At 27.2% G+C, this 26,163-nt stretch overlaps 1 protein-coding gene across 3 annotated transcripts; it reads left to right on the forward strand.

The window, feature by feature from the left end:
- Positions 1-760: 760 nt before the first annotated feature.
- On the forward strand, positions 761-22,434 carry LOC123290631 (elongation of very long chain fatty acids protein AAEL008004-like). 3 transcript variants are annotated; one of them, XM_044870888.1, is made up of 11 exons: positions 761-1,029; positions 12,079-12,145; positions 14,002-14,084; positions 14,153-14,260; positions 18,512-18,595; positions 19,212-19,268; positions 19,820-19,925; positions 19,991-20,127; positions 20,195-20,231; positions 20,277-20,347; positions 22,187-22,434. In XM_044870888.1, exons 2-11 carry the CDS (start codon positions 12,088-12,090, stop codon positions 22,364-22,366), a joined length of 921 nt encoding a protein of 306 aa, XP_044726823.1. In that variant the 5' UTR covers positions 761-1,029; positions 12,079-12,087; the 3' UTR covers positions 22,367-22,434. The 3 variants fall into 3 exon arrangements, with proteins under 3 accessions (XP_044726823.1, XP_044726822.1, XP_044726821.1); XM_044870887.1 differs by lacking the exon at positions 18,512-18,595 and adding an exon at positions 15,055-15,135 and having other exon boundaries at positions 777-1,029; positions 20,195-20,347; XM_044870886.1 differs by having other exon boundaries at positions 780-1,029; positions 20,195-20,347.
- The last annotated feature ends 3,729 nt before the right edge of the window (positions 22,435-26,163 follow it).

The raw sequence follows: 26,163 nt of genomic DNA on the forward strand, positions 1-26,163 counted from the left end.
ATGAGTCAATACTTAGACTCTGAGGCAATACTTAGCGGAAAGTTACAGGGATGACCTGCAGGGTCAACCGTTTTCCAAATTTTTTAAATAGAATTTCTTAATATACAATTTTATTTCGAGTATCGTGTTATTTATTTTAATAACTATGTCTCAAGTCGAAGTCAGCAAAAAAAAAAATTCATCTTTATATAAATATTCATTAATTTTAAAGTAGTGTCAAAATTAGCCGGACCCGGTAATGATTGTTGTGTGCTCGTCCGTGTTTTTGCGTGTTTACTTTCCACCAAGGCTTTTTTGATACAAAAAAATCTTAAAAACAACGTGAATGGAAGTTAGTGATTCTCCGTGAGATCGGAACTTTTCGAAGAAGTCATAGTAGAGTGTTCATTCAAACGGAAATGAATGGATATATAAAAATTCCTTGAAAAAGTGAAAAAGTGGTGGAATGTGAATAAAAAGTGGGGAAAGGTCGTTGAAAAATGACATCACAATTAAACGTATTCTTTTAAGTGGGGTGAAAATTGTATTCGAAAAACATAATTAAAATTGATCTTGAAATCATTAAAGGTATAGACATTCGAGTGAACACATCTATTTATGTTACATAATATCTATAATATTTGATACATTCTGTATAATATTTCGTACCTTTTTTAATAATATAAAACTGTTTGTAATTTACAATTAAAAATTCACATCACATTATGATTACAACAAAAACTTTTAATAATATGTAATAAACGCTACGTCTTCAGTCTTTACTTAGTCAACAATTCGAGACAAAGACAAACAAATTCATAAAAGAAACAATTATTTAGTGAAGAGAACTTCTCATGGAATTGAGTTAACTTCTTACACAGTGTGTCTTATTTGAAAATATCGTGTTCAGTGATTTTGTTTAATGTTGTTTTTTTAATAATTTTTTTATTATAATTTGCATTATTCATATAGTGTTCATAGTTTATTAATACGCCTATTTAAGACATATTTTAATCAGCTTTATTAGCATAAACGTTATAAATAAGTCAAGTAAGTTGATTTTTTTGTAATATTTTATTGAGATGTAGGAGAATTTATGCGTAATTTACTTTAATAAATTGATTTGATAGTATGCAATTATTTGATTGTATCAAATTTTTATTGATTAAATGATTCAAATAAATTTGTTCATATAAACGTATACGAGGTATTTCGATATAATCGATATTGTAAAAGCTAAAAAGTACATTACTACATTAAAATTTTCATATTTATAATAGTTAACCAAGTCTGCCAAAACCATATTCGGCTATTATCCTACTCTTCTGTTAAACATATTAACTGCCAGTTTAACGTTTTTTGAAGAGCCAGTTTAACGTTTTTAATTTGTCTTTCATGTTACCTATATCACTTCTATTGGGATTCTTTTCGATTGCAATTATTCAAATAGAATTACTGTAGATTATGCAATATACTTAAATTGATCATTTGAACTTAATTCTTCACTACTATTAACGATTCCATAATAACGCTGCCATTTTTTCATTTGAACAAACTGCATAAATTGTCCTACAATTGAAGGGAAATGTGATAACTGTTGTACTTGCTTAAATCTCAAAAGAATACATGGGGAAAAAGTTTCTATGTACAAAAATAGGTATTATCTTGTCGTTTTGAAGATGGGTATACTTACTTTTCGAAGTTAATTATCCTGCATATTTTGACAACTATTTTCTTTAAACTAATTGTCAATTTTGTTGACATAAAGCTTATGACCGCGTAAAATCTAATGAAAAGTTTAACAATTATATTTGAAGCTTTAGTACTTTTAATAAAATTTCAAATTTGTCCCAATTAGCCACGACCTAATATATTCTTTGATAATAATTACGATAAGTTAATATGCAGGGTGTATTTTTTAAGTTGACACATGCTTGAAACTCAAAAAATAAGTTTTATCGATAAAAAAGGTTCAAGCAAAAAGTGTCGCACATCTTAGGCAGGCATTAAGCTTGACCCAGGTTTTTAGGATCAATGAAAAGCTGACTCTATTCCATACTTGATAATAGATAGACAATTAAATTAGGAAGTTGTTATTGATTATAAGGGTAACATTTTTTGTTCCAAACATTTTTCCGCAAACCGTACAGTTTAGGCAAAAACGGACTGAAAACTTTTATCCAAAAATTGTTTTTTCTTATTTTTTCTGCGGAATCTAGACATTCTTCGAACAAAATTGTCCAATAAAAGAGGTTTTTTTTCTATTAAGATCATTTTTGTTCAAATTAAATGATGAAACTCGCAAAATCTATGATATGTAGTTTCTTATACGGTTTTATAAGGTTTTTTTTTTGCTATCAATTATTGTTTAAACTATTCGGTTTACAAAAAACTGTTTCAAACAAAAACTGTTTGCTTTTTTATCAAGAGCCACTTACTTATCTAAAGCGTTCGGCTAAGGTTTTAATTGAAAAACTTAGATTTTTAAATACCCGTAAAAGATGTGTGCCTTTGAAATTAACATTTTTCGTTTGAAGTGTTTTCCTCGATTAAACTTATTCTTTGAGTACGCATATGTCAAGTGGATGTCAAAAGCATCCTGTATAATAATGATATGTTGTAGAAACAAACATTTATAAAGTTGCCGTGAAAATATCACCAAATTAGCGATGAGTAACTTATTTCTTACGATTAGTTAATTCCTACTGATAATGACTAGTTTTTATTAAAAATATGTATTTATAATACACAAATTGATTTTGAAACTGAGCGCATCGCAAATTTAAGGTTTTTTAACATGTTTTGGGCTATACATAATTATTTATCGAAAGCATGACCTCCTAAATACGTACTATATTAATTATAGCTGAAAATAATTAATATTTATCATAACCTTTGACCATAAATAGGTAGTAAATTTTCCGTAATCATACTTATTAACTTAATAATTGTAATTTATATCTCAAAAACAAAAGAAAAGTATTACTGTTTTTATGTGTAACTTCGAAGGTTAATTATAATATTTGTACCTATGTGGTTATTAAAATCATATTTATTTTCATCACAATTAATTAGATTTTAATCAAAGATTTAAAATGGAAATTTTTTCATCAATTATTTTGAAATTAATTTTAATTTTATTATTTACAAATTATAAATTTACATGCCTAATAATTATCTATGGAAAAGAATCAGGGTGTTTTATTGTGGTTAAAAGTGTTAAAAATATTAGTTGATGATAATAAGATAATTATTAACTAAGTGCTGTAGTTGTGCTTAAATTAATACCTTTCATAAAGTCTCAATTATCCGAAACATAAAATCTTATTATTTTAAATTTATAATGTAGCAGAAATCAATTTTCAAAATTCATATCAGGACAATTTAACCTAAGGTAGTTTTTTACGAAAACGATAAACATACTTAGGTCATAGGACCCATTGTGATACCGTAGATGTGTTTTACCAACTTTTCGTCTGATAATGTCATTTATTTATTATTATGAGATATAATCAATTCTTTTAAGAGGCTGAGTGCTTCTACGTGCATATACCATGCACAACATCAGCCCATCATAACCATAAATCCAGGCACATACGATTTAGAGATTTAAATTTTTCTTAACTGATTTGTTAATACGACCCTGGGACCAAGTAGTAATGGGAATTTTTTTCAAATAGAACATGGTCACACATAGATTATACATTTTTTTTACAAACAATTATTTGTCGCATAATTAATTAAAAATTTTTTTTACAAACTCATGTTTCAAATATTTTAAATATTTGACCACGACTATAAACAATTAAATAATGTTGAATTATATACATTTTCCAAATATTAGTGCGTTGCACGTCATCTGCCACGTGTGCATTTGATTAATTATCCTTGTGATAAGAATATGCAAAAAAATTTTAATTAATTTGTCGTTAGGTACATATTTTTATACGCTGATTGCTATTATTAATACTTTATCAATATCCCACACTATCTTACTCTTACCAGTAACAGCTGTATTGCATTAGTTAGAAATTTTTTTTAAATGTATTTTTGAGTAGCTGATGGTATTTACTTCCAGTAATTAAAATAGGTATGAATGCGACAAATTTATATTTTTTTAACTTTTATTTCTTGTAAAGATAATATTTAAAAACAAAATTATCGCCTTTTCTCTATTAAATTGTTTTATCCTTTTCTGTTTGAAAACAACAATAAATTGAAGACAAATCAGACCAAGTTAATAATGTTTTCTTATCTACCTCGTCTTCGAGAAAAACAAGAAGGAAAGGCTGATAGTAAAATTACGTGTCCGGTTTTCTACGAATGTAAATTTTTTAGACATTTTACTTTTACAATTTGGGACAGTAACTTTTTTTATGTGCACGTATAGTGTGTGTTTCTATACCTCGAATTTCGTAATTTTAGTGACTGGACATTTCAACTAAACCATTATTTTAGTAATTAATGTCTTTTTAATTACTTTAAATTAATTAATAAAAGTACAAATTCAGTGAGGGAATTTAAAAATTTCTAAAACGGAAATTCAAATTTTTATATGGACGTGACATCATAGTACGGGCTTGTCAAATTTGTTGACATACTGTATGATATTAATGATTTACATTTTATATGGTATTTCATTAAATTATACTATTCTACGGCTTTTTATTAGAAAACTTAATAATAACGAGTGTTAATTCTGTGTTGTAAATTCATTTTTTAAAGTGTAAATTATACATTGAACTGTCACCAATTGACAGATCACGTACTTATACGTCATCAACAAAGAGAACCAGAAAACTGCGTTTAAATATCTCAAAATTATAATGTATTTTTAATATTTTTTTACACTTAAATACAGCATTTTTAAGCAGTATTTATATTTTTTACTTTGTTATAACGGTGTAAACAATGAATTAAAAATATATAAAAAATACGTGAATATTCCCTATTCAGTATGAAATGGAACATAAAAAGTCTAGGCCGAATGAATAATTATTTTTATATATATTTTCACATAAACACAAATATTATTTAAATTGATAATTAAGGTATTTCAAGATTATAAAATACCTTATTTAATAAGCAAAACATGTACAATTGAAAATAAAAACATGAATATAATTTTACCCTGAAATAATTTTTCTAACTTACTCACCTACACACAGCTTTTCCGAAAAAACACAAATCTTAAAATTCACTTCCTAATTATTAATTAATTTTATTGTATTTTTATGTTTTATATTGACATTGAAATTAAATGTTTTTTTTTTAATTTTGAAATTATTTAAATTACCTAATTATTTAAAATATTTCGGAATTGAATGAACTTTGCCAATGTCATGAATCGACTAATTGTAATTCATAATAGCCGGAAGTGATACTTTGACATTTTATCAAAAATTCGTATCACATAAATATTTAAAAAATAAAATCAAGTTTATGTCATAAAAAATTTGTTTTATAAATATTTATATATATTTATTTGTAAATGTCAGAAGTAAGTTTTAAAATTAAATTCAACACCTGTTTTATAAGACAAAATTTCTAGAAATTTGTAAATCTAAAGAAAAAAAAAAAAAACCTTGAATTTGTGATTTTCCCCTTTGGAAGTTTTACATCATGTAAACCGCGATACTCAGTTAGTGGTGTTTTAAGTTTGATATATATCGATAACCTCTCCGAGGAATTATTTTCTTCGACCAGTGAAATCGGTGTTTTCGCCCAACATACCAGTTTAAAAATTAGAATAATAAAAAACCTTACGATTATTGACTCTTAAAGTAGTTACAAACTTAACTACATTATTCGCTCGAATAAATTATTACGTCAATACAAATTAATTTCAAATCTTAAAAACATTAATTAATTACCTTGTATTTTAGCAAAGAGGATATTAACTTTAGAAAAAGGTCATTTCACTCATAACTGCCAAAAATATAATATATTACTATTAATATTGGGAATTTTTTAACTTAGCAAAAAAAATTTTTTTCTAGTTTAATTTTGTAAGAAAGTATTCAAACGTACGATAATGAACTGAGAATTTTTTTTTACTTAAAGACACGTAATCTATCTATCTTTCCAAATTCAAACGGAATCAAATATCTTGTATGACGATGATTCTTCATAAACTCAAAGTGCAATAACCCTCGTTAAAATTTGTCAGTCGGGCGTTTCTTATTTCATAATACATATTTTTTGGTTGTAATAAGGAGAGAAGCATAACATAACAACTCTTGTTAGATGTTTTACCAGTTGTTTTGAAATCGATTTATATATAAAACAAATTATTATAATAGCTATTAGTAAAGTTATAGTTGAATTTTTTTTAAAAACAATTTTTAAAGTAAATTACCTATGCCACTTTTACCTCCATATAATAACAATGTATTTACGTAAAAATCGATCTGGAATCTTCACCCCGAATCTACTAGTTTCAATGTCCTATAGCAGATTCTATTTATTGATATCAGTAAAAAAAAAAAAATTCTTTCACTATTTTTCCATTAGACTGTGGATGGTTGTAAAGATGTATAACTTATTCTGTTTTGGGATCGAAAATAGTTGAAGTACTTAAATTTCATATCTAAAGCCTCGTGCAAAGTGCAAAGTTACTTCCGCTTCAACGTTCAGCTACAGATTTGCACACAATAATGGATTTCATACCTACCATCTTCTGTGTAGTCTATCTTAAGAACTAAACCATCGATTGCATTTATTTTGCCATGGTTGAATAGAGAATTTTATCTCCTTTCAAACGAAGTATCACAAGGTTGGGGGTGTCATTTGAAATTTCATAGTGGTTGTGACTAGGTGCGAATTACTGAAACCTGAAATTCTCTGGGTACCATTTATTAACTTTGCCGTCGATACCTAATTCGGCGTGCTTTCACTCAAAACAATATTCACATCAAGACAATAATTATAAAGGTGGATATATCTACTCTCTTCTGTGTAGTCTATCTCAAGTACCAATTGATCGATTTCATTTTTTTAGTAATGTTTGAATAGAGAATTTTAGGGCGAAGGGATGAAATCTAGGGGTTACGGAATGAAATTTTAAATTTTCTAGGAACCATTTTTGAACTTCCCCTCGATATCTAAATCGACGTATTTTCACTCAAAACAAAAAACATGTCAGCCCAAGAGCTATTAAGGGTAGATACTTTTGAAATGAACACACTGTATAATAAATACTATACACTAATTTTCTAAGCGAATACGGAACGCCTCCAATAAAACGTTCCTTTTAAATTAACCAATTTGACAAAAACATCAATACTACAGTTTTATAATAATGTTTATAAAAATTGTTTCAAATAACTTTTGTTAGGAAAACGAATACTTTTATCATCAATCAACCTACTTTTTTTACTTGTTCACAGAGTAGGGTTATATAGAAGTTTTGTGGAGTTCACGTTAGATCTTTTTCTTATAAATAAAATATAATCATATAATGCATTCAGAGTTATTACCCATTTTAATTAGTAATAATAATATATTGCACAGGTCATGGACTCAAAAAGATTTACATTATTGATTTGTATATCGGTACTAAGCAAATATTTCTTATATTGAATCAAACAAATTACTAGACAAGCCGAGGGATGAGTCTCGTGTGTCCCTTTGAGGTCTACACGAGTAGTAACTTCCCAGTATTTTAAAGAAATATAAAAAAAAATCGACCGACTCGCAATGACTTCACGAACTCGGTACCATTTTTTGTTCGCGCGATATTGTTTAGGAAACAAATTACCACGAACGTACGTACACACACACACTAGCATCCATCTTCTTAAAATTGGTGTTAATGCCTTGTCCTGACCATGAAACGTAAAGAAATGTTGAAAATTTCGATTTCGAAAATTGGATCCATTACAATAACTTTTCCTATATTGAGAAATTAAAATGAATTTTCGAGTTATAGGCTCTACTCGACCTATATTTTCCTAAAAAATTAACAAAAAGCATTTCTGTTTTTCATGAAAAAGGTCTATTTTCGAATAAAATATCTAGAAGAATAATGTAATGAGACGATTAACTATTTTAACGCTGAAATATTAATAATTCAAGATGCAGATTCTAACGGCAAATGTTTTTCTTGGCATCAAAATATACATTCTCTGGATTTAACGGCCTTTTTGATAAATTATAAAAATATATTGAAAGTATTGCTATTTCTTCATACGTACAATAAAAAAAGAATTTAATCGCCTAACATTATACATGTTATGATCGTTCTATCATTATAAAAAAGATTTGTATGCAACAATCTACTGGGATATTCCCATATGGAATAAATTGTTTATTAAATTTTCGTTTCGAAACGAAATTGTATTTTTCGTGACATAATACCATTGAATGAGATTTGCTGCTACTATTCAAAAAGATTTTCTACCATACTGGTGAATGTTATATATTTTTATGTGAAAAAAACTACATTTTTTATGATAACACGTATTTTAGATGAACGTATGTGTACAGCACTTTACACTTGGGAATGTCAAATGTTGACAAAAAAATATATAGTTCTGTGCCCGATTCATTTCATACACGACTTCTATCATATGAGTGAAATTTTTCTATAATGAATAACCCATATGCCAAACTTTTAGTACAATACTTTCTGGAAATTTGAAACAAAAAAGATTTTGAAAAGAACAAAGAATATTATACTTCGAATAAAAATATTACTATAGTTTAAACTAAATTTTGTTCTCGAAAAACGATTCAGTTACCTACTAATAATTTGGTTAGGAAATTTTGATTTATTCAACTTGCAAGTCTAGAATAGAGAAGGAAGCTATAAGCGACTTGCGAATTTTTACAAGCTTTCTCTAAACATCAATTTTAAATTCGTGAACGAACAAAATCAGTCAATTTAATAGATCAATTAGGATACAAAAATCAATCTTTTCAATCATAAAGGAATCTTTTCTTTTTTAAACTCAATATATTTCGATATGCAAGGTATGTGGGCTAATTAAAACCATTATATTGATCCAAACTTACGCCATTTTGTTAAGCAACAGTTTGAGTAAGCAATGTATGAGAATTGGTTTCCAGCAAAAAGACCTCGCACTAATGGCAATTGGGCCAAATTTGCTCTTATTGTGATATTTGGTAGATCTTGGCATCCTGATCAAAATAGTCAATGGGTACGGTGATTCAACGTTTCTGAGTTATTGGCGTTAGAATGTAAATAAATTTGTAAAAGGATGCGTTTTCAAGAAGCTTTTATTAATTTAGGTAATGGAAGCTTTCAGCGCAATTTTCCTCAACTTGTAGGCGTCCAATTAACGCATATCAATTGAAGTTGATAATTTTTGTATTTTACTTTGTGACCCAAAGAGTACACTCAATTTAGTGAGACTAAAAAATATAGAAATAAATTTAAACTAAAAAAATACGCTTGATCGCACTAAAAAGTAAATAATTGTTTTATTTGTAATGGGAAATTCAAAGCGTGGGGTGTTCATTGCTGTCAAATGAAGTAATTTAATGATTGAATGTAAAGGGAACCCCACGCTTTAAATTTTCTTTGCAATTAAAATTATTATCCTCATTTTAGTGAAACTACGCGTTTTTTCCAGTTTTTTAAACTTTAATTCATTTAATTTTCTAGATCATAATTTTTTTTCCTGCCGTCCAAACTAATTAGGATCCCATATTTAGAATTTCTTTTACTGAAAGTATTCAACAAAAGTCTATGTGTCTTATTTTTTGTGTCATCTTGCCATGGTGATCAATTAGCTCTGTTAATTTTTTGTGAATCTAAGTATACCATCAAGCCCTCAATTTGAAATTATATTTTATACTAATACACCTGACGGTAATAATTGCATTTCGTATTTGAAGATGACCTCGTGTCACCATTGCTTAAGTAGGCAATAATAACATCTCGTATTACATGCTTACAAAAAAGATAAAATGGTAATATTTATTTTAAGTATGTGTTGATGATATTTACTTTTATTCGTATTATGTTATTTATTTAATAGTTTTCACAACAACAAAAAATTACCATGTCATTGTAATTTTTGTGTTTTGGAATCAGAAGTGTTCAACACGGCACTTATAGAAAAAATGAGGTTTTGTTTATATATTTAAAAAACAATTTTGTTTATTAACTTATGCTCTTTTTATTTTACTTCCGCTTCTGTTTAAATTATGAATCCATGAAATTGTATAAATTTTATCGATGTTTAGTATAAGAAAGAAAACAATATTGGCCCAAGTTTTCTCTAGTAATTGACATTAAAAACACTAGTTAGTTGTTTTCGGATTTCTGAAAATGAAACTCCCATGGTAGTTAAACAGGGATTGAAAGTTTGTATATGGAATCCCCATGTAAATAACGTAAACGGTTGCTGTAATGTCAATGTTACTAAAGCTTTTTTTAACTTCATGGGATTTATAATATTTACAAAAGAGAATTATAATTATTCTTCTTACAAGCAGTATGATAGGAATGTTTCTTCATAAATTGAAAATCTGTTTTTCAATTTATGAAGAAAGTTTTTATATACAATAGGTACAGTAATTGTAAAAGATAGAAATATGGTATATAATTTAATTTTGACAAATAAATATTCTTTTATACAGTGTATTTTATCGTTGTATGAAAAATTTGAAACAAGGCTTATAACGCTATAAGTATAAAGTTCAAAATTGGAAGAAAAAATTGAGGCCAAACCATTGAAGAAACTTGAAATTTTTTAAACAAGTACCTTATACATTGTATTTGACGCTCGTTAAGAAAGGATTTTTTGAATTCAACCTTTTAAGCGAGTAAAATAAGACATAAAGATTTCTAAGGGAAACATAATATAAATAATGCAATGCAAATATGCATTGCATTATTACAGAACTACTTCTTACTAGAATATTATTCAGATACTTATATTAGAATTCATACTATGTGATATAAAACACACTAATTGCAACCTCAATCCCACAACTTTTGGTGTAAAATATAAAATAATGACCATCGCAGAAATCACGTTAATACGTACTTCATATCGTACTTTTATTATCTAACGCACCTTATTGTCCGTCATTAATATATAACATTGGAAATATATAAAATGCAATAAAAACCACATTATAAATTTAAACAAGGAAAACAAACAATTGACAGAGTTAATTGTTGAAATTCCATGTATAGACAGTGTTGATTACTCTGTCACATTACACATACATACTATACAATTTGCATATAATATATTAGCTGTCACGTATAAATAGTGATGTTTACGAAAAAATGTTTGAAACAAAAGTTGTTTATTTTTTTATAAGGACAGGCGGACAGACAGACATCAGGAAATGGAATAATTAGGTGATTCTACCAACACCTATACCAAAATGTTTTTCGTAGCATCAATATTTTTAAGCGTTACAAACTTGGGACTAAACTTAATATACTATGTATATTTCATATATACATAGTATAAAAATGCAAATCTTTCTCCACAAAGGATATAATTTTTTCAATAAAAAATGTTGAATATTAGTAATGCAATTTTTGACGTCGATTATTAATATTTTTTCGTAAAAAATTTTCTTATCTAATTTTTTCAAAAAAATATCACAAATCATCGTTAGAATGACAATAAAATTTTTTTTTAATTGTATTTAAATGCATATCATTTAAATGGATTTTCTTTTTACAAGTATTTAGGTGAAAAAAATGTTTTTGAATCACTAATTTACTGTAACGCAAATAATTCGAAATTACTATGACAAAAGGTATCATATTTAGGTCAAGAAATTAGTTAGATTTTTTAATCAAGTATAAAAAATTTTTTTCAATAGTAGAAATTACAATGACTGTTAAAAATTAAAGAAAAAAGTTGATTTTAAACACTTGACCTCCAGACACAATATAATGTAATAATTTTTATAAAATTATTATTTTGAAAATCATTGTATTTATTACAATAAATATTCTGATTTACTTTAATTGTATTTCATTTTTTTGTTATTAAATAGAAATTATTCTCAATTTTTTTTTTCTATGGATCTAATTTTTTTTCTTGAAATTATAAAAATACATTACAAAATTTTATTTAATAATTTTTTTTTCTTTTGTTTCAGTGATAAAAAATGGCGCTCGTCAAAAAGTATATTGATGATTTTCATGATTTATTAGACAAAAATGCCGGTAAGTAATTAGAAGTTATTTTAAACTACCTACCAACTACTACCCCTGCATTTCACTGAACAATACCAATCGTTGCGTTTTTCCGAACTGTGCCCTCGTGAATGTTCAGTTAGCAACTTAATTTCATTCAACAAGCGACATGAACGATATTCAACCATTTAATCAAACAAATAGACAATTGATTTGGATCGATAATGTTTAACTACTTGCCTAGCCTAATAATTTAAATTTTGTTTCACTTGTTATAACACCTGGTGCTGAAACCCACGCACTGTCAATGTGGCGTCGTTTACGCAAAAAAAGTACAATAACAAAGTGACAAACAAGAGTTTAGTGACAAAAAGTTGGAACTAAGTATGGTACTATTTAAAACTGGTTTTCACGGCAAGAGTTATTGTACTCAGATACAAATTATGGCAACGAAATTTCAGAAATTTCGTTGAGAGAGACTGAAAAAGAAAAATATAATTTGAAGCCTACTGTTCAGTTTTGCAATAATCTGCTTGTCAGTTATTTCATTTTTTTGTCAAATTTTCACCCTATTGTATGAATGGCTTGCTGAATATCATTCAGGCCGTAAGTTGAATGGTGCTGTTTAGCAAAAAGGCTAGGCTGTTAACTGAACGGCTAATTAAGTTAGTTGACTGCGACATATCGACAATGCATTTTTTTCTTGTAGAGATACATGGGGTACATTGCGCATGGAAATTGCTCAATAACTAAATGAAGGCAAACTTTTTTAGAGCACAGTCAAGTACTAAAACATAAAATTCATTCCTTATCTCTAGTAGCTATATTATCATCCTTTAGACAATACTTCTGCTATTGGATTCAGAGTTATCTGCACCCATAAAAACCTCCCCCACCCATAAAAACAAAACTCTCAGTATAGTGTAGATATTTTGTTTATGGTGATAAGTACTTACTTATATAATAGTTTATAATTAGTACGAATTGTGAGAAATTGTGGTTTTATCGTTATACCTTCGGCACCCGTATAATAAATAAAATATATATACCAGTGTTTCAGTCTTATCATAAGCTTATAAATAAGCCATTAATGATGTTTTACGAAAATTTAACCTATAAAAATAATATTGAAACAATTCGGTTTGTACTATAACATCTTTTTAAAAAATTACAAAACCACCTGAAATCGAACCCTAATAGAAATTAAATGGCCAATTTTGACTGCTAAACTCTTAAACTATACTAATATTCATTTGTTTATAAACACAACTATAATTTTTATAACATCAATGTAATTCTAAAGTTTATAAATCAAATTCACTTTAAAATTGATTATATTTATGAAGTTTTTCGTTTCTCTTGAGTTTTCGTAAACGATTATGAAATATAATCGACCACTAGTAGTCCTAAGACGTTTTTTGGACGTTTAAGGAACGAAAAAAGTCTAAAATAGAACCAATAACAAAATTTAAGTTTTGGCATACGAGCTTTGAAATTGTTTGCATGCATACGAGCTTTGAAATTGTTTAGACAATATTGGACACTTCTTAATTTTGTCAAGAAATTTCTAATTATTTTTCGGAAATCTGAAGTTTAGCATTTGTATAGTTAATTATTTAAATTCTGGATATTTAACACTAAAGTCAGTAGGGAATTTTGTTTGCCCATTTATTCTGGAATTCAAGATGGGATAGATTCGTAACAACTTCTTGAAACTCAAAATGCAAACTCAAGTTTGACTTTGCCTTAAAGGCAACATATAATACAAATTCCTAAATATGCACCGCCACCACCCAATATGAATATAATATTTTAATTATTAATAAATACCAAAAACTACCAAATTTTAAAATATCTATTTAAAAAATTATATTCTTTCTTTTTAGATCCTAGGACAACAAATTGGTTTTTAATGTCAAGTCCGTTTCCAACATTAGCAATATGCCTTACATATGTATATATTGTAAAAGTATGTATAAAATAATTCCTCCAAAATTGTTGCCAAAAATTGTATTAATCATGTATTTTACATTACAGGTTTTGGGTCCAAAATTAATGGAAAACAGAAAACCATTCCAATTACAGAATACATTAGTAGTATATAATTTATTTCAAGTAATATTTAGTTCGTGGCTTTTTTACGAGGTATAATATTTTTGACTTTATGGCAATTTTTTACTTTTAATATTCAAATAATTTTTTTTCAATTACGTATTTAGGTAATTAGGAGACGTAAGTGTGTGTATGTGGCTCTCTAGTCTGATTGTATGTTGAATGTCTAGTTTTTAGGAGTGTTTGAAATGTTTACTTAATTGTTAATTTTTTCAAATTTTATGATCATTTTACGATTAGACACAAAGTTTTTAATCGGTATTATTATATAATTTTAATGATTGAAGCATTTATTCTATTTAAAATCAATAAAATAAAATTATCGTAATTAATTAATCAGTTAAATTTTTATTGAGTAAAAAATTTTATGTCTGCCTGTCTGCAAAAAAGGCAACCAATTTAGAATTTTTTAAAACTCCTAAGAAATCTAAATTATTAAAGGGATCTAAATTTTAATAAATAAGATTCGAAATGAGGTATACATACCATGTCTTTATCCACAAAAAGAAAACAATTTTCGCCACTATTTGAAATCTAGAAAATGAAGCTTCGAAAATCGAAGAAAAAACATGTAAGTCAAAGAAGATACTTGCAAGTTTTTCTTATTTAACTTTCAGTTGAAGAAATAGAAAGTTTTATAAACTTTCAAATTCGATAATGTGACAAAAGATATTTTTGTTTCAAATTCTAATCGTAATTTGACAAAATATAAAATCATTAAGAATTTATGACTATCATCGACCATTAATCACTATCATCAAATTTTTAATGTCGTTTTATATAATTATTAATAAATGATGTTATCAATTACAAATTATCACTAACAGTGTCTGATGGGCGGATGGTGGGGTCAGTACAGTTTTCAATGCCAACCAGTTGATAATTCAGAATCTGAAACTGCCGTTCGAGTAAGTGTGGCCAAAGTGTTGTTGATTCTACAAACAAAATCAAAATAAAATTATGTAGGCTACGTACTCTCTCGATGGCAATATTTTTTAATATTTAAACTTAAATTTCAGGATTTTTATTTTAGGTTTGTTTCAATTGTTATTTTCATATTATTTAAATATGGGGAATTCATGATTTTTAATTCATCAATCACGTTTCATTTTTGTAAATATCAAAATTCATTTTCCGAAAAAAAAAAAAAAAGAATGTTGAATCATCGATTTTTTGAGAACTTAGAATATCATATTCACTCCTTGAATAACAATTAGTTTTTTATCAGCATTTACTATTTTTTTAATTCCAAATAAGTTATTTCCATCTGGCAGTAAACGGTATTGTCTTTGTCTACCCAGAAAGTACGTTTTTTTGTAAAGCTGGAAATTTTTTATAACATTTTTTAAAGTTAACTTACAACCAAAGGGCAAAAAGTGCTTTTATCTGCTGTTGCTGGTGTCAGTCAATTCTCCTTAACAAAATAAAAAATTGCATTTCGAAAATACAAAGAGATGAATTTGAATAGTAACAACTTATCGATACAAATCGATTACAAAAGTTAATTTGCGTCTTTTTTCGGTCGTATGCGTACAATTTGAGAACAAAAATGTTTCGGAGTTAGTTGACGCTAGTAAATTCAGGTAAAATAATTCGTTTAGGGATAAGGATATTTTGCCAAATTCTTAATCGGGCGACATTGACATATATATCTACCTATGTGATTTGATATGAAGTTTTTGAATCTTGTAAATTCAAAAAATGTAACAGTAGACTTGATACCATGACAAAATTTGAAAGTTAAATTAAAATTGATTAAAAAACGAAGGAGTTATAAGCATTCAAAGATTACTGTCCGTCTCTTTCTTGCAAAACGGGTTTTATATGTAATCGATAGGGTTATACCCAACAATGACGTCACTTTTAAAATATCTCCTCTTCCTTTAATTAAGAGTTTTTAACGTTCATATTTTTGCGTACTTCTAAAGATTTTCAAAAACCAACTTCACTTTTCTGTTTGTGCAGTGAAAATTCTTCTCCTGAAGTGATGTAACAAATTTAGTCATCATCACAATTATTATAACAACTATTAAAAATGGATTGCTGGTAGTAAAATATAGTTGTTATAATTTTGAAAGTTGATTTTTTTGTAACAAAGAATAATAATATTTTTCTTATCTTGATCCATCATTAACAATTTTAAATCAATTATTTATTCATTACGGATAAAATTTAATATAACTGGATAAAATTAATAAAAAAAAAATGATTCAATAACTTTTTTTTCCAAAATTATAATTTTTTATTATTCATCAATATAGAGTGTGTGTTGTATATATTTTAGTAGGGATTTTTTTGGACTATAAAAGATTTGATCAGAGATATTTAATAAATATATTAATTTATTTATGTCAGTCGCTGTGAAAACAATCTTATATGAAAAATCTAGAATAAAATCTTTTATAGTGAAAACCGGTACTTGGGTATTTTTTAAAACATGAATGGTGATGGGGAAAAATAATATATTTAATATCAAAAAATTAAATAATGTATATATATAAATGACATTATTGTGTTTAACTTAAATATAAAAAAAAACGTATTTAAGAAATGTTCCTTTATAAAATAACAGCGATATATGCGAAATTATATTTAAAAAATATGTTCCGTTCCTAATTTGAAAATTTTTACTTATTTTGAGACAATATTTAAGGTAGGTAGTTTAGCAGTATCGAGACGGGAAACAGTTTAGTCAAATCAGCAATCCTTTTTGAATTGTTGTTTTTACAGCTAATAAAACAAGTAAATTTATAATAATACATTCAAATAACACAATATAATATTTTATTGATTAAATTTAATACGTATTAAATTATTATTAAATATTTTTAAAAACTCAGTTGATTAAATTACAACTGTCAAATTCAGCAATGATCAGCTGTAGTAACTGATAAACATAACCTCAAATTTTCCTTTTTATTTTTACTACAACCAACGTATTTCCGATTAACAACAGCATTATATTAAATCAAAACTATACGGTAAATTTATTATACCATGTATATATGAAATATACATAGTATATTAAGTTTAGTCCCAAGTTTGTAACGCTTAAAAATAATGATGCTAAGAAAAAAATTTTGTCATAGGTGTTCATAGAATCACCTAATTAGTCCATTTCCGGTTGTCCGTCCGTCCGTCCGTCTGTGGACACGATAACTCAAAAACGAAAAAAGATATCGAGCTGAATAATACTGAAAATAGTACGCTTTTACAGCGTACTCAGGGCGTAAAAATTGAGGTCAAGTTCGTAAATGAGCATCATAGGTCAATTGGGTCTTGGGTCCGTAGGACCCATCTTATAAACCGTTAGAGATAGAACAAAAGTTTAAATGTAAAAAATGTTCCTTATCAAAAATTAACAACTGTTTGAAACATTTTTTCGTAAACATCACTGTTTACCCGTGAGGGCGTCAATTAGGCGAAAATTTTATAATATGTGTACAAACTATATACTAAATGTCGGTCGGTAATGCAGAAACCTATAAAGTCATTTACATGTGTACTATACTTGATTATCAGTTATGTATGTGTCACATGTTTGTTTGTGTAATGTGATAAAGAAATCAACACTGACTATGCATGGTATTTCAACAATTAACTCAGTCAATTGTTTGTTTTCACTTGTTTAGAACTATTTTTACTGGACGTTTGAGACATAGTTATCTATTGAAAAGTTTTTTTTTTTTTTTAAATCAGCTGTGCCAATTTTTTAATCATGCCTCTTAAACGGTACGGCAAAAAAATCTAATTGTTTTTGCTCTTAACTAAGGGAACTATTATATTTTGAATAAATTAATAAATAGTAGTTAACTGTGACCCGCGATACTGCTCTACTACCTTAAAAACACATTATTGGTTATATCACGAATAAATTTCAAAAAAAATCTAAGAAAGATTTATAATGTGTAAATATGAAATCGATAAAATCCTTTATCGGTTGAACTCTCGTGCAATCGGAATTAATTCGGATATTATTTCATTATTAATCAATTTTATCTAAATTTTATCTCAACCCATTGTCAATAAGTTTGATAAAGTATAAAATTTCTTACATATTTAATATTCCCAGAACTTTAAACAAAATGTGCGATTAATGCAAACTCTTTTAGAATCCATATTCGGTGTTATTTTAATAATAAAATGTTATTAAATTTAAATAATTAAGATCAGTCATTTGTCTCCATAAACAAAATATTTTTCAGCAATGGAGAAATAACCATATTCACTCAACCAAATTGTGACATTGTTGAGTTTTATGCCTTTTAATATTTTTGCTTACAGATTAGCATGTCGGGTTGGTTTACCGGTCATTATAGTCTTAAATGTCAGCCTGTGGATTATTCAAATCACCCCAAAACGTTAAGGGTGAGTTTTAAATCAAGAAATATACAAAAATGAAGAGAATTGTGAAGAAAGCTTTTATTTTGTTTTAACTTTTAATATTTACGAATACTTTCCAATATGACGATTTATTCGTGAAACGCATTTTATTACATGCGTTGCTTTTAAATTTGTTTTAAAGTTTTACTAATGGCACTTTTATGTTTACGCTACAAAAATTTGTACAAACAAAATGTAGCATGGATTTTTTTATGAAAACTTTCACGAGTACATAGTATAATTGAAAATAACAAAGCATTTTTTTTTTGTGTTTATGAAGTTAGAAAATACACCAATCACGTAAAGTTTAACTTTTATTTTAGCTTTTAATTTTTTAATTTTATTATTATAATTTTTTGCCACGAGAGGATGCTGATTACGTATCAAGTAAGATTAAATCTTTCGTTTTTAAAAATAGTTATGTAAAATATCTCAACTGAGCCCCTCTGAAAAAAATTTTATACTTGATACTTTTGGCGTCTTTTTTTATTTTAGGCTCAGATTTTTACTTCTTAGTTTTTTTTGCCAAGTTTTGCATATTTTGGATTAGTTTCTCCTTTTTTAATTGAATCAAATAATAATATTTTTTAACGTTTTTTAGATGGTTCATGCATGTTGGTGGTATTACTTCTCGAAATTCACAGAATTCATGGATACTGTAAGTATTTGATTACATATATACAAATAATATTAAAAAATATATAAAACTTCTCAAAAATCTCACTGAATGTATCTGGTTTTACTGAAAATAAGACGTAGTGTGACAAAATGAGAACGAAGGGTGGGTCTAAGCTAATAAAACTTTCGTAACGTATTTTATTAATATCCCCAAAGACGAATGTAACTTTTGAAATCTTCAGAATTTGGGAATTGGTCCGTACAAAAGCTACAGAAAATTGAATTCACTTTTTAAAATTTGCGGTCGCCACTCATAAAATTAGAGCGTCGGAACTTGAATTTGAAGTGTTTCGGAATGTTTTAAAAATTATTTGAGTTTAAAGACTTTGGGCTGCGTTTGCTATTTAACATCACGACAACCTCATATGTAGTTATCAATTTACTACGTTGTTTAGTCTTAATTATTTCTAAGGTGTAAAGTTACAAATAGTGATCAAAAAACGCATTATTGTTTAAAAACGGATTATTAGAAATTTCTAGGAAGGAATGAGATCGAGACTGTTTTTCTGATAAAACGATTTCCTTTTTCAGATTTTCTTTGTGTTAAGAAAAAAGAATAATCATGTGTCTACATTACATGTGATTCACCATGGATGTATGCCAATGTCAGTATGGTTTGGAGTAAAATTCACACCTGGTAAGATTGTAATAACAATTTAATCCATCCAAATATTTTACTGTCCTTTTTTCTTTTTACTCTAGGCGGTCACAGTACATTCTTTGGATTGTTAAATACATTTGTTCATATTATTATGTACTCATACTACCTCCTTAGTGCCCTTGGACCACAAATGCAAAAATATTTGTGGTGGAAAAAATACCTCACAACATTACAAATGGTAAGAATACAATCTTTAGAGAAAATTAAAAATTACATTAATAATTTGGAATTTTGTTTCTGTTTAGCTTCAATTTGTGGCTATTATGGTACATGCTTTCCAATTATTATTTATTGAATGTAATTACCCACGAGCATTCGTATGGTGGATTGGTATGCACGCTGTCATGTTCTTCTTCTTATTCAAAGAATTTTACAATCAATCATACAAATCAAAACAAGTAAGTTTAAGAAAAAATATTATTTCAGTAATCGAGAAAAGATTGCTTTGGTGAAATTTATAAAAAACATATTAAAGGACCTTGCACCAAACCAATGTAAAAACTACACAACTAGCTAAAAAAAATAATATCCAATACGATTTGCTTGAGGTCTTTCCGATCAAAAGTTCTTATGAGTATAAGAATGGTGTACTAATGCTTTTCTTTGTTGTATGTGTGTATATTTGTAAAATATATGTAAACTGCATCCTTGTATTTACGTCAGAATAATTTTATCGTCGAGATAATCGCTCATATATATGTAAAAAGTGGAGATGCTCTTTTTAAAATATATTTATTTGGAGAGCCTAAAGCTTAAAAAAGACATAGGAGTGAGGCAGGGCAAAAAATAATAAGAAAAAAAATTACCATAAAAATAAATACATTGTTATCGAAACTGAACCAACATGATTTGACATAAACCAATGAATTAATTAACTGACAAATACTGCTAGTTAAATCAAAGTTTGTAAAAAGTAAGGCCCAGCTTTATTAGCAATTGTTGTGGAATTGTGGACATCTTCGGATGCGGATATTAAAGGCTCACATACGCTGATGCGGATATTGTAGTTATTTTAAAGACATACTTCATTTAGATAATTATCTTCTTATAATTTTTATCGTTGGTAAAGCTAAACAAGCTAGACTACTCCGGTTGCATGGATTTCAAATTATTTCTCTTGCGATTTGTAGTTTCCTTGCATCTAGTTTAAAATCGAGATCAAATCACACTTTTTGACAGCGCTAAAAAATAATTGTTAAATAAATAATTAAAAAAGCATACGCTAACACGTTGTATCATAAGTTCTGATTTATTTAACATTAGAAATTTTAAACAAAACAAAAAATATTCACATAAAATTGCGAATGGGAATGCTAAAATTAATACGAAAGTTTCGCGAATGCAGATGCGAATATCCGCAACATCCCTGCTTTTTATCCACCAAACTAAAATAAGATAATTTGGCATTGATTGAGGTCTTGTTGAATAGGTCTGTGTCCTAAGGTCACAGCCGTTATAGTAAGTTTTAAGAATTCCAACACCCCTTACTTGTGTCCCTTCACGCACAGCGTTTCCTTTCTGATACTATATAATCACTAACTCACTAAAATAGTAGACGCCTACACAGGACTACAGAAAGCTACTACATGTTCACTTAACAGGGTTCTCCACAGAGCACCGCCTTCCCGCGCATCGTTTTCAACCCTTTTATGAACATCATACAATAAACATTAGCTTATTCGTAATAATAATGCTTAGCGTCTTGGTACATAAACATATCGGCGCTTTAATTATTTATGAAATAACCGAAATAGTTGTATGTACGTTTAAAATTTTAGTGCGGAGGGCCACTTGACCCACTCTAAGAGCGGATTTCCGATTCAATACTATTTGAACCAAAAAATTTAATTTTTGCATTTTTTCTCTCGATCTCTCTAGTCTCTAGCTAACATTTTCATTGAAAAATTTGAATCTAAATGAAAAGAAAATCCCAAACTGAATTTCCAATTCATTTCGATTGATTTGTAATTCATTTAAATAGCAAATCAATCAGACTTACTAGTTTAGTAATCTATTTTTTAGATAAATTTAACGGATAAAAATAATTTTTCGTTGCAAAATTGCAACTTTAAACTATTTCAGATATTATTTTATTTAGATTTTGCTGTAAAAATCCGTTAACGTATGATAGCTAACGGTTGACCTAAAGCCTATTTTTTCAAGCATCGATCGAAATTTTCAACAACTTCACCATCTCAAAGACATTTTTTTAACAACTTTGATTTTATTTATTTTAGAAAAAAGACGCAGCAGCAGCAGCAGCTAAATTAGCAAATGGTGGTACTACACAAAATGGTATATCAAAACAAAATGGTATCGCAAACAATAAGTCCATAGATGGCCACAGTACTTATAGTAGCAGCAGCAGTAGTCATCAAGAACAAGACAATTTACGTCAAAGGCAAAAAACAAAATAACATCGTGTTCATTAGTTATTTAGTTAGATATTACAAAAAAATAAAAATTCCAAAAAAAAAAAAATTAAATTCAAAAAAAGTTTGTTAATTTCACAAATTAATAAAAAAAAGTAAATGTGCATACACATTTTTTTCTGTCAATAAAAATAAATAATATAAATAGGTAATAAGTTTTAAAAAAAAATATTGCATAAAATAACAAAAAAATAAATAAAATTAATTTTTAATTAAATACCTTGTGATATTTTTTTTAAATGGCTGCAAAAATTTGTGTGTGCGCATGCTCGAAACAAAATTATGTAGAAAATATTTAGTGTATGTGTATAACTGTTTATTGTTATAAAAAATACTTTTTTTTTTATAATTAAAAAATTACACACATTTTCGGGAGAAATTTTTCATAATTTATTAATTTAAAAGAAAAATTATGTATATTATTATTATCTAGTTTGTTATAAATATATATAGATATAAAAAAATTCTAAGACAAATCGAATATAGGAATGAAAATTATTTATACAGGGTGAAAAAAGTTACTTGGTGACTGTCTAAAAGCAACAAATATTCTTGGGGATTTTTATTTTGGAAAGAAAATTATTTACTATCTATTTTTGAAAAATTAATCGCCTAAAAGACAACAAGATGAACCTTATGTTCAGTGTAAATTTTGTTAACGAACCACCAGCAAATAAATTTGAAACCTTTTTAAATTCAAAACCTAAGAAAAAATCACAGAGTAACTTTTAAGACATTGTATACAACAGTTTAATAATTTTGAACCTTTTGGGAAGTAATATACGTGGAATTTTAAGAATTCTCTTACAAAAACAAATCGAATATTTGTAAGATGAAAGAAAAAATTGAGAAAATTCGTAGAATTTTCATACTTTCATAGAAAGCTTTGAAAATTTATTGAAAATATTATTTTAATGTGAGATTGACACAAATTGAGTCATATACATTAAAACTCAATAGGTTCAAAGTTTTTCTTTCCCAAAAACATTTTGTAATTACAGAGTATTCAAGAAAATTCATTTTAATAGTGAAAGCTTGAACAGTTATGCGTGTTATTTATTTAATTTATTTTTTAGGGCTTGTTCGCACAGTATAGTATTACGATTGATGTCGAATTGAAAACAAAAAAGTTTGTGCAATAGTGATGAACAAGTCCAAAATCTTTCAGCTCAGTTTTGCATGTCGTTTTTTTCTTAAAGTAGTACCTTTAGAAAACAGCTTTTGCTTGAGCTACCTTGATGATATGTGTAAATATTTAAAAAATAAATCGAGGTCTCTGAAATTGTAATTTCAAGAATAAAAGGGAATTTTTGGTGCTGAACTTTTTGATGTTGTTTTTTGTGTGGTAAAAAATGGATTTTACGACATTCTGTAATAATTCTAAATTAATTGTACGTAAAACTTAAACTGTTGAAAAAAATTAGTTAAATTTAGATGTAAAAAATTTAGTAACAAAATATGAAATTGAAAAGTTATTTTTATTGTGTAAAAAAAATTTCAATAATCCATTATACATATATATATTTACTAGGTAAATTAGAGGGCCTATTACGGTAATCGAATCACAAAATAAATTTAAAGCTCCTTTTAAAAACCGACTGGCCATTAATTGAGATTGTATTCCTTACACCCTTGCAATTTAAAAATAAAAACATTGTGTTATTTTCGAATTTTGGAGATACTATTACTACTTTTATTACCGAAAGTAACACAAAGTTATTTTTCTTCTTGTGCACTTATATTAAACAGAACTAAATATGGTCAAAGTTTTTCACTCTGTGAGTTGAAAATACGAAATGTGTCGAAGTTCGATCTGAAACCGTAAAGGGCCTCTAAATTTTCAAGTTAAGATAGTTTTTAAAACTATCATCTTAAAAATTTAACTTCAAAAGACAAAAAACCAATAGCAATACATAAACGTAATAATTTTTATTTTTAAATCGAATTTTTATGTATTCTAAAAACGGAATAATTTCTTTACTCCGATGATTTTAAAGCTCAAAGTATGTAAATGAAATTTTTGAAAAATGATTATAAAATTTCCAAAATTAACTTATTTTTGAAAATAAAAAAGAAGTTATGTGGTAATGGTTAGAATTTTAATATTGCAGCAAAACATATTTTAGTCTATAAATCCAAATATCAGATTGGAAAATAAGAAGATGTTTTCAAAAATTTCATATGCAAACAAAATATTACTATTGTAATGAAAAAATTAGTTTATAGATTTAAATTTGCCATCATAAAAAAGTTTACATTTATTGTTAGTTGCGTGAAAAAAAAATTCATTTTCTACTTAAAAAGTTAGAATTGAAAAAAAGCAATAAAATTGTATATTATTTTTTAAAAGAATATTTAATTTTTAAACATTCTGAAATATAATTTTTAGATGTTTTTAAATGCAATTAGTGTTTTTTTTATCGTTCACAAGAAGCCAAAAATAAATCAAATACGACAAAAACATCCTAGCAAAATCATAGACACACACAACTCCGAAGTGTTTTGGCGATACACCATTCGAATAATAATGGTTTGTAATAATTCAGTGAAGCTAAAATGATATAGCGTGCTGCGAATATTGACCATAAAGTTGTAGAAACATTGTGCATTCCTCTTTTTTGGGAGAGTTATATTTTTTACAGCCAAAATACAACGAAACATAACGAAATACATCAGGCAGATTTTAGTTTGAATTACCTTTGGAGAAGAAAACATTTCTCTAATAAATAATCCGATTCATGAATACGAAATCTCAGGTTTTTATTCATGAATCGACCTTTCTTTATTAAGGTTTATATCGCCAAAGCCCGTGCCGTTGTATATACGAATCATAGACACACAATACTTGACGATGTAGAAATACATTGAAAATAATGCCAAAGTTAAAAAAAAAAAAAAAAAAAAAAAAAAACACGTAAAGCAAAATTCGATGTATCTATGACGATTTTGTTTTATGCTTGCATCTCAGTATTGTGTATCTATGATGTGAACTTAATCTTTAAGACGGTCCTAGGTACATCTTTTAGTTTCAGAAATTCTATCAGAAAGTGTAAATCTTTATGAAATTTTGGAATACAAGTTATAAAATGAAAGATCATTTCAAATGATCCATTATTCAAAAATGATTTAAAGCGTGTGTATTTTTAATTTAAATGTTTTATAGAACGAGGTTATAAACTGTAAAAAAAGGTTATGATATATTTCTTATATCCATAATAATGGACCGTGAGCCCATAATTAAGCGAAATAACTATGGTTCTTTTTGTCTGCTTTTCTGAAGATTGCTAAAGGTAAGTGCGGTAATAACAAAAGCTAAGAATTTAATCGTTGATTTCCGTGTTTTTTAACGATTTTTTCGGTTTGCTGTATAACGTTAAAAGATATTTACTGACAATACGATACATAAATAATGGCAGACAGCTTACAAAAAATTTGCTTCATTATGGCTCACGCTCTATAAATTAATGAGTTTTTTTTTTCATTTTCCAATGAAAGACAACATTGTATTATAATTGGTGTGTGATAAAACTTTTGATTGAATTATCTACCTACCTTACGTAGAATCGGGTGACTTCGGGTGATTTCAATTTTGATCTTTAATTTGGCACACATAAATTTGAGTTAAGAGGTTGGAAATTAGCTTAAAACATTGACGTTTTTTAAAGAACCATACTCTTTTTTAAAAACCTTTGTGTCTTAAGTCAGCTATTAGGTAACTTTAGGCTCACACGTTTTTATGATCTGTTGCCAATGTCAAAATAATATAGGGAGACTTTAGATTT

The sequence above is a fragment of the Chrysoperla carnea genome, chromosome 1 (assembly GCF_905475395.1).
Source record: "Chrysoperla carnea chromosome 1, inChrCarn1.1, whole genome shotgun sequence".
In the NCBI taxonomy this organism is placed as follows: Eukaryota; Metazoa; Arthropoda; class Insecta; order Neuroptera; family Chrysopidae; genus Chrysoperla; species Chrysoperla carnea.